This window comes from Lygodium microphyllum, chromosome 8 (genome assembly GCF_053477565.2).
Source record: "Lygodium microphyllum isolate KBCC chromosome 8, Lygodium_microphyllum_v1.1.10, whole genome shotgun sequence".
NCBI lineage: Eukaryota > Viridiplantae > Streptophyta > Polypodiopsida > Schizaeales > Lygodiaceae > Lygodium > Lygodium microphyllum.
This window is the reverse complement of record NC_141142.1, coordinates 93,935,031-93,945,131: the sequence shown is the minus strand read 5'-3', so window position 1 is coordinate 93,945,131 and position 10,101 is coordinate 93,935,031. Positions and strand designations below refer to the sequence as shown.

The following is a 10,101-nucleotide window of genomic DNA, read 5'->3' as shown; positions in this document are numbered from 1 at the left end:
TTAAAGGATAGTTTTTTGTGACGCCAAGAAATGGAGAGAGCTTAAAGATGGTTTGAAATGCAATAGTATATAGGAGTTTACAATTTCAACTCTAGTGTCGACTTCAAACTCATTCAGTTAGTCTTATCAATACTAACAATATTCAACATTTATAGCTCCCTTTTCTATAAATTTATACCATTTAATATACATGGATTTACAATGCTCTTTTATGCTCAAAAAGCTATTGAAAATTAGGAGTTGGGTGAGTAGGTTGATGGATCATATGCTTATTTATAAACTTTAATATTGGTTCGTAATGTTCTTAGTGAGTTAAAAAAAATAGTTGGAGATTGTTGAAGAATGACATTTCATTTATGTTAATGCTCATCGGTCATTGATCAATCATTCGATCATATTCCAACAATTGCTTCTCTAATTTCACCTCATTCTCATTCTTTTCACAATTTCACACAATTTATACCACTTTCAAATAAATATTTTGTCTTGTTCATAAGCACGCTCCCTCTCTCTCTCATGACTTTGTTCAACTATTACATCTAGGATTGCATGTGACTATTTAAAACCATAGGAATGTGTGTGGAGTAAACACTCACTTCCTTTAATACCAAGCAAAAATAAGCTTAGCTCTACTATGATTTTCTTGTTTGAAAACTTTTAAGTTAAAAATAGAAGAGGGTTTTGGGCAAAGACATTTCAATCATGTATTACATACATGTCATTGATTGGACTTTTGATATTATTCAACAATTGATACTTTAATTGCCTTTTTTATCACTCTATGTATATATATCTATGTCTATACATATGCCATATGTTATTCTTGCTATGACTAAACCACACTTTTTATTCAGGGCCTAAGAGTGTGTAACTATCACTTTTTCCCTAAAGACTCAAGCCATATATCTCACCTCTCTCTCTCTCTCTCTCTCTCTCTCTCTCTCTCTCTCTCTCTCTCTTTCTCTCTCTCTTTGTGGCACATCTCTAACATGGCCTTTAAATGGAGACATAAGAGGGTAGCATGAATGTAGGACAAGGCTTTGGTAAGATGAGGGCATATGCATGTAGGATGAGCCACTAACAGTCTCCCATCTCCTTACTCTCCTCTACCAACAATAACCTCTTGCTTCTTGTTCACAACAATCTCCCATTTGCTTAGCTATCGTTGTCAAGGTCAAGAAGTAGAGTATTGCAAGCAACACTACTAGTTATAGGGTCCATGGATTGAGGTTAGGCCGTAATAACAACAAAAGGTTGACGAGGAGCGAAGGTTAGAGGGTGGAAGCATGCACATATAGAGCAATTGAATCAAAGAATAGTATAACTTGAAGACAATCGAAGAAGGGACATGAAGGCAACAAGAATGGGTCCATCTATTAGTGTTTCAACCTCCCTACTTCATAGTGTAGTAACGAGGGAGGCTGGGGGGTGTGACATCTTGCACATGCAGTGCTGCTCCCCCTCCTCATGAAGCTCTAGGGATGGGCCAAGTGATCACAACAACAAAAAAATATGATGCATACATGTGGAGATTTTATAGCCAACAATGATCTTTGCTACAAAAAGAGTGGCTTAGGGTACTTAATGCACTCCGTTTTCGTGATGTGGAATAGCCAAATTAGTGACATTTCCCCCTCTTTTCTCCGAAGTTTGTCTAATACGATGCCATTTGAGAGAGCGCCAAGACAAGTAGAAGCGCAGAAAACTGTCCCCATAATGGTAGAGCCTATGAGATGCTGTAACCTTTTTTACTTACTTTTAATACAAATACCGCATTATTAAAAAAAAGAAAAGAAAAGAAAGTAGAGCCAGAAATCCACCAGCATTTCCTCTCTTTTCCGCCATCATTAGGCCGGACGGGTGAAGCTCAATCGGAAGGCCGCCCCGCAGGTGAACCTCTCCCTCCGCTTCGATGGCAGCACTGCGCAAGGTAAGGAAGAGCTTCTGAGACGACTTTCAGCTCCGTGAACGGAGACCCTGCTTTTGCACCAAATCTCTAGCCTGCTACGACAAAGCTTACAGTGTTCTCGCGTCAAATTTGAGGCTGTAGGAATAAACTGATCGTGTTTTTGCATCAAGTTTGTAGCTCTGCGAAAACTGATCGTGCTCTTTTCTGCATTAAAATTTGCAGCTGTGGGATGCCTTTCGAGGCGTAGATCGTCGCCAAATGCAGCTTGAGATTGACATGCATCGTCTCTTTTTACTGACCAGGTAGGCATTGCAATCCTCGCATGAATAAATCAGCCTGTTCATTTTTTTGTTGATATACAACATCGGGGGAAGTCTCAAATCAATCCTGAATAAGGGAGGGTTTCTGTTTTCTCCCTTTTTCCCCGCCAGCTATAACAAAATGAAAGCTGAGAACGATGATAACACTGCAAATGATGTCATAGAGCTCAGTGAAAGGCTCTCCCCGGACGAACGGCAGAGAGCCGTGCAAGAGAATGTCCACAAACAGGTTGTTCGCATCAGCCAAGCCATGGATGCCATCCTCCTCGCAGAACAGCCTAAATCTGAAGAATCTTGCCACATGAAGAAACGGGTCAGTGGCCTGAGCTTTGCAGTGGGTCAGAAAGCCCCTAAAAGAGAAAACCCAGAAATGCTCGGTATGTGACTTTCCTCACGTGTATGAACACGCTTCATGATTTCTTGTTATCATGCTTATCTTGTAGCGAGATTATGACGTTGTGCTCCAATTTTTATACATATAGATGGTGGGTAATCCACAAGTATCTAAGATAGTTACATGCATATAGGATTATCTAAATTTCACAACAGAACAGTTTGAATATATCTGGTGAGACGGTTTGACGTAAAAGTACTTGGTACTTGGTCATGCGTCATGTTTGGTCCTGTATTCTAGTTGTCTGGGAGGTAGCTGGTAAGGTTATTACCCCACAGAGGTGGGTTATTAGATATCCATCTTCTTCTTCTCATCCATCACGCTTGAGGTCTTTGACATACTCTAATACCAGGAGACTGTGGCATATTGGGCAATGTGCAGTGCCTTTATTTCTTTGGGCCCATAATGGAGCAAAGGGTTGTATTTGCCACTTGTGAGGCATGTTACTTTGGCAAGTATCTTCATCTGCCAACACTGGTATTTTCTCCAAGTGATTTTGGCCCTTTCTTCAAGTTCTTTTCAGTTCCAAGTCATTGGGCTTAAGCATGAGGGATATGCACTCTTCATCTTGACATGAAACTGTAATAGGCTCTTCTTGGGTCAAGCAACCTTGTTCATTTTACGAATTAACAAATCACTCATTGTCAAGCATGGGGGTTAAGGTTGGGTCTAGCAAACCAAGTAGATTTTAACACAAAGCTTAGTGAATATATCTTGTTGGTGGAAAATCGCAGGTTTAATTAATTCATTCTGGCAGTTACCTTTTACTTATGCAAGGGATATTCTCAAAGATATTATGGATGTAAGGTGGTGCTGTCTTGAAAATGTTGCCAACCTTGCAAGATGGATTTAAAACCTTTTACATTTTATCACCAACTTAGTAGCGATTAATTTCAATTTATGGTATTTTCTGTTTATTGGATAGCACCTGGATTTTCTGGTTGAGTTAATATTAGGGTTTTATTTGGCCTAGAACATTCAAACTTCACAAAGCCCTTGATTTCTAAGTTCCAAGTTAAACTGAACAATAATAAGAAGTCAAATATGGTAATGCTATTTATGTTGGGAGTGGTATTTTTGTGGTAACATTTGGGGTAAAAGTGTGAACGTAGTGTTATCCCTTTCTCCAAATATGGAAGGAAATCATCAAAGGTCATGTGCGAGGAGTGTCCTTGATAAGCATTACATTTGAGGGCGTTCTTTTTACAAATACATCATAAGGTTGTTCCCATTTTTGAAAGTCTTAATCTAGTTGTTGTTTATCCATCTGAAAATGTTAAAGTTATTTTGAAGTGCAACCACTTTTGTGGGGTAGCTCCCATGGGTAGTTCCCATGAATAGAGACTACTCCTTTGCAATGGTTTTTTCTATCAACCTTTCTCAATAGAAAGGAGAGACGATTGATATTAAGTATGGACTTGCTTGCATGTAACTATTAGCAGATATGTCAGCTCATGTGTGAGTTTGTGTATGCAAAGGTTGGGGACATTATTTAGGATATTTAGCTATTTTTATTTATGTCATTTTATGGCCATATTGAGCATTTATTGCTAGCCGACCAGCATTAAATGCTAGCCGACGTGATCATTTTGAGGACATATTTTTGTCCTATTTATTTAGGCTCTTCCTCCTCAATCAGTCAGTCACTCATCATCACTTGTGGATCTTTTGCTGGGGAGAGGAGCCAGTGCCAGTGCCCACGCAGCTAGTGACTCACTGTTGTATGTGATTGTCTCATGTTGGATATATGGATTCCATTTTCCGAGCATACATCTGAGTTCTCATCTGTATTGTGTTCTTCGGTGTTCTTTCTTTCCCTTTCTCTTTTGTCTTGTGATTCAACAGTTTATTACATCATATATATACGCTTCCATTGCTGCTCCACTTCTGATAGTAACCACATATTAATGGGCAAGTGTTGCTTGAAATCTTGCCATACTTGAGGAAGTCTTGTTGGAAGTTGTTTCTTTTATCTTGTTGTCTTGCTAAATCCCAATACTTATAGCATAATCACTAGCATGCATCCACTATTTTGCATTATTGGTTTAGATATCACTAGCCACTTCATATTGAAAGTCTTCTTGACCATCTCCATCTTGAACAAATTTTGGATCTTGTTGACTTGCACAAAGCATGCACGAAAGACCAATTGAAATTTCTAAACTTTTGTTTGAGTCTTGGACTTGGGTTGTTATCTAGTCCACCTTCCATACGTCTTGGTCTGCAACATGATCTATTTGATGCGTTGAGCACCATCAAATTGATACAAGTCAAAATATGCCGTCCACTTGGCCAACCACAAGTCAATGCTCATCTCCTCACACTCCTCCCTTTTTCCCTTGAAGGGAGTAGGGTGAAATCGGAGAAGGGTGCAGTTGGAGAGGGAGCATTCTTGAGGCTATAGGTGCAAAAGGGAAACTGCGTGGTTCTCGGTGTAGAGGGCTGTCTCTTGTCTCTTATAGTCACACTTGAAGCACTTCTACTAGTGTTTCATTGGGGGTAGGGGAGAATGAGTTTCTTGATGTAGCTCATGCTATTGTGGGAGTCTAGGGGACTTGTTAGAATCTCTTTCAGGTGTTGATCTCTCCTAGTAAGTGCCATCCTCGTGTAGAGGAGCATTGTGTGATGTCATAGTGATGGAGATAACTATGCTATATTTGGAAGTATGGGAACAAATTGGATAGAGATAGAGAACGTGAGTCAACAGAGGGCTAGATTGTAAGTTGTAAGAGCAAGGGAGTGGGGTTGGAGGTTATGATACCCCTCTTCCCATAGTAGACCAGGTCTCATTGTCATCACTTTTGCTGTCTAAACTGTCCTAACAGATGCCTTAATGCACCAACCACACTTAAGCCTCCTGTATTGGTAATTGCCATAGTTACCAGGAACCGGGAACGGGAACGGGACCCCCTGGAACGGGGGGAACGTCCAAAGTGAGGGAACGGGAACGGAGGGAACGGTATATATATATATATATATATATATATATATATATATATATATATATATATATAGAGAGAGAGAGAGAGAGAGAGAGAGAGAGAGAGAGAGAGAGAGAGAGAGAGAGAGAGAGAGAGAGAGAGAGAGAGAGAGTCAACACTTGTTTTAGAATCTAGAGAGAGAGATCATATCAACCATAATTCATGAAATTAGACTCTAGAGACATAATAATCAAGTTTCCACAATAATAAAGATTCAAAACATTGTAACTAGCGATGGATTGTCGCATTCGTAATTCAACATTCTAATCAACAATGTTGCATAAGTCCAACTCGCAACAAGTGTGCATTGCAAAAACACAAAATATGCACTAAACTTTAAAGCCTAAATAGTAAAGATCCAAGTTACAAGAGCTCCAATTTCCAAGTCAATACTCTAAAGTTCCAAAAGGCTAGCTACTAAGTGCTCTGATTCATGGAAGATGGCTCCACTGTGCCTGAATGCTCATCCTGCTGAACAACATCCTGCCCATCATCATCACCATCATCATCATCGTCATCTTTTTCCCAACATATAAAGAATCAGCCTTTGCAACCATAGAAACAGGGAACGCCCGTTCCGCATAGGAACGGATTAACGCGTTCCGGGAGGTACGAGCCGCGGAAACGCTGGCGAAACATTCCAGCCCGTTCCCTGGCCCGTTCCAGCCCTATCATCCCGTTCCCTGTTTGGAACGGCCGTTCCAGCCCAGCCATGTAATTTTTTAATTAAAAAAAAAAAACTCTTGTTTGACGTTTCGCTCCCGCCTCTCGCTTGTCCCCTGTCCCTTGCGCCTTCGCCTGTCGCCTGTCGCCTGTCCCCTGTCCCCTGCGCCTGCGCCTGTCGCCTATCGCCTGTCCCCTGCGCCTGCGCCTGTCCCCTGTACTGTCCCCTGCGCCTGCGCCCGTCCCCTGCGCCTGCGCCTGTCCCCTGCGCTTGCCCCGCCTGCCCGTGCTCCTCCGCTTGCTCATGCTCCTCCATCTGCTCCGTGCACCTGCCCCGCCTGCTCCTGCTCCTGCTCCTCCGCCTGCTCCCCTGCCTGCTCCTGCTCCTCCGCTTGCTCCTGCTCCTCCGCCTGTAGGCTGCTCGGCCTGCCACACCTACCTCGCCAAGGCCGTGGGCGTGCGCCGTGCCTACTTCTGCACATCTGACTCTCCCACCTGGCTTTGAGTCTCCCGCCTACGTCGCGTGCGGCACACGGTACACTTTGGACCTTGGTTGAAATTTTTGCAATTTCATTGAACTTTGACACATGGATGTTGAAATGTTGGCTGTAAATTTCTGTAATTACTAATTTCATTGAAGTTTACAGTTTACTGATTATTTGTCACTTCTATATAGATGGCAACATTGACATCTATGGGATCTTCATCATCCTCAGCAGGTACTTCGTCAACAACTGGACGAAGTCGAAGCACTACTTGGTCATGGTGGGATGAGGTAGATGCAGGGGTGCCATTGAGAGGTGGAGGGGCTCGCCCTTGGAAATGCAAACTTTGCCCTTATGCTTGCACTAGTGGTGCTGATAAAGTGAGAGCCCATCTTCTACATGAGGAGGGGAAAGAGGTGCGTTTTTGCTCCAATGTATCAATTGAGAAAAGGCAGGAGTTACTTGACCACATAGCCACTTTATGGGGAATTCACATGCCAGGAGGACGCCAAATATAGCAGTGGATCCAACAACATGGACTCCAAGGCCAGCAGGGCATGGTGCTTCATGCAGAAGACCACCAGGATTAGTGGCTACGCAGCCTTCTCGTGGGCCATCAATGGCAACAGGTCGTGGTGTTAAACAGAGTTCATTGCACACTTCATGGGAACCAAAGAAAAAAGAGGAAATAGATGCAGCAGTGGCACACTTTTTTTACCATGACCATATTGCATTCAAATCAGCCAGGTCACCTTATTTTTTAAATACGGTGACAAAGATTGCAGAGTATGGACCCACATATAAGTCCCCTTCATCAGAAACTATCAGGACTACATTGCTTCAAAAGGAGAAAGTAGCCATAGAGATTGCAACAGCAAATATTCGCAATCAATGGGCAAGAAATGGAGTGGCATTGATAGCAGATGGATGGAGTGACACACGCCATAGATCCATACATGGTGTTGTTGCATATTCTCGTAGAGATGTATACTTCATTGGTAGTCATGATGCTTCAGAGACTGGAAAGAGTGCAGATGTATTGGCATCCGAGTGGTGCGAGGCAGTGCAGGCTATTGGGGCAGAAAATGTAGTGCAGTTTGTGGCAGATGGTGAACCTACAAATAGGGCAGCAGGAAACATTTTAATGGCAATGTATCCACATATCACCTTTAGTCCATGCATGGCGCATTGCTTGAATAACTTGTTGAAGGATATTGGAGACTTGCCATGGATTGCATCTCTTGTTGCGAAAGGCAACAAGATTATCACTTTTATATGTAATCATCAGTACTTGCATGCTGAGTTTCGCAAGAGAAGTGACAAAGAACTTCTTAAATACTCGGATACACGATTTGCATATAACTTTCTTATGCTTGGTCGATTGCACTATTGCAAAGGTGCAATTCGGGAGCTATTTGCTAGTGATGGGTATGAAAATTGGACTGGGGCTGCCACTGCTATTGCTGTGTTATGTAATGTATATGTTTGTGATAGAGATTTTTGGGATGAGGTTAATCGCACCAACCAAATGGTTGATCCTATTATGCACATGTTGAGGCTTGCAGATGGCATGGATCCATGCATTGGGAAGATCTATGAAGGTATGGATCGCATGATTGAGAGGTTGGAGAGTTTGGAACCAAATGCAGATAGGTATGAGCAGATCAAGGAGTTATGCGTCAGTAGATGGGATGAGTATGACTCTCCTATGCATGCTGCAGCATATGTGCTTGATCTTGAGTTTCAAGGAAAGATGCAAGAAAGAGACCTTGAGGTGGTCAAGGCTTGGAACACATTGCTTGCAAGGCTTTATCCCAGCCGTGAAATGCAACGCAAAATTAAAAATCAGCTCTCTGTATATCGGCAAACATTAGGGATGTTTGGTACAGAGGATGCACTAGAGGACAGGATAAATATTGGGGCTGCTTTATGGTGGGAGGACTACGGGGCAGAAGCTCCAGAGTTGCAGAGTTTGGCTATTCGTATTCTTAGCCAAACAATTAGCTCTTCTTGTTTAGAGCAACTATGGAGCTCATTCAATCACATTCACTCAAAGAAGAGAAATCGTCTTGGTACAATGAAGATGAATGACCTAGTTTATGTAAGCTCCAATCTTCGCTTGCTAGCTCGTACATCAATTGCAAAGGCTGATTCTTTTATATGTTGGGAAAAAGATGACGACGATGATGATAGTGATGATGATGGGCAGGATGTTGTTCAGCAGGATGAGCATTCAGGCACAGTGGAGCCATCTTCCATGAATTAGAGCACTTAGTAGCTAGCCTTTTGGAACTTTAGAGTATTGACTTGGAAATTGGAGCTCTTGTAACTTGGATCTTTACTATTTAGGCTTTAAAGTTTAGTGCATATTTTGTGTTTTTGCAATGCACACTTGTTGCGAGTTGGACTTATGCAACATTGTTGATTAGAATGTTGAATTATGAATGCGACAATCCATTGCTAGTTACAATGTTTTGAATCTTTATTATTGTTGAAACTTGATTATTATGTCTCTAGAGTCTAATTTCATGAATTATGGTTGATATGATCTCTCTCTCTAGATTCTAAGACAAGTGTTGACTCTCTCTCTCTCTCTCTCTCTCTCTCTATATATATATATATATATATATATATATATATATATATATATATATATATATATATATATATATATATATATAGCGTTCCCTCCGTTCCCATTCCCTCACTTTGGACGTTCCCCCGTTCCAGGGGGTCCCGTTCCCCGTTCCTGGTAACTATGTTTGCTGTCTCTCTCTCTTCTCTCTCTCTCTCTCTCTCTGTATTCGTGTTCCTTCATCTCTTGCTGTCTCTCTTGCTGTCTCTCTGTATTCGTGTTCCTTCATCTCTTGCTGTCTCTCTTGCTGTCAGTTAGTGGAGTATTTCTTCCTTCATCTCTTGCTGTCTCTCTCTCTTCTCTCTCTCTCTCTCTCTCTCTCTCTCTCTCTCTGTATTCATGTTCTTCCATTGCGCTCTCTGACATGGTACCATCGCCTAAGTGAAGAACATAGATTTGAGGTCTTCTTTAGTGGAGACCACCCAGGCTGCCCAAAATGCAGCCAACAGCACCTGCGTTTTTTGCATCAGCACCCTTCCAGGAGGCTAGGCTGCATCATCCACACCTTGGCGACTTCATCTTGAGGATGGGCAGCAACATTTGGTAGCGTTGTCACCATTTGGGGCTTCGTCGGCATCTACATCATTAGCAATTGTCTCTCCTACCTGGCATTTGCTTCTCTCCACTAGTTGTCATATTCTGTGGACCGATCGTTAATACTCCAGTCACTCCCATCTGCAAACGCAAGGTTATTGCACAAGGCAACAGTGTTTT

At 42.1% G+C, this 10,101-nt stretch overlaps 1 protein-coding gene across 1 annotated transcript in view; it reads left to right on the top strand.

Annotated features, from left to right (window-relative positions):
• Positions 1–1,776: 1,776 nt before the first annotated feature.
• LOC148032613 (uncharacterized) overlaps positions 1,777–10,101 on the top strand; it is a 40,444-nt gene continuing 32,119 nt past the window's right edge. The window contains exons 1-3 of the mRNA XM_087683232.1: positions 1,777–1,930; positions 2,132–2,211; positions 2,341–2,606. Coding sequence (XP_087539358.1) covers positions 1,913–1,930; positions 2,132–2,211; positions 2,341–2,606 — 364 coding nt within the window. The 5' untranslated portion in view covers positions 1,777–1,912. The remainder of the gene's footprint in view (positions 1,931–2,131; positions 2,212–2,340; positions 2,607–10,101) is intronic.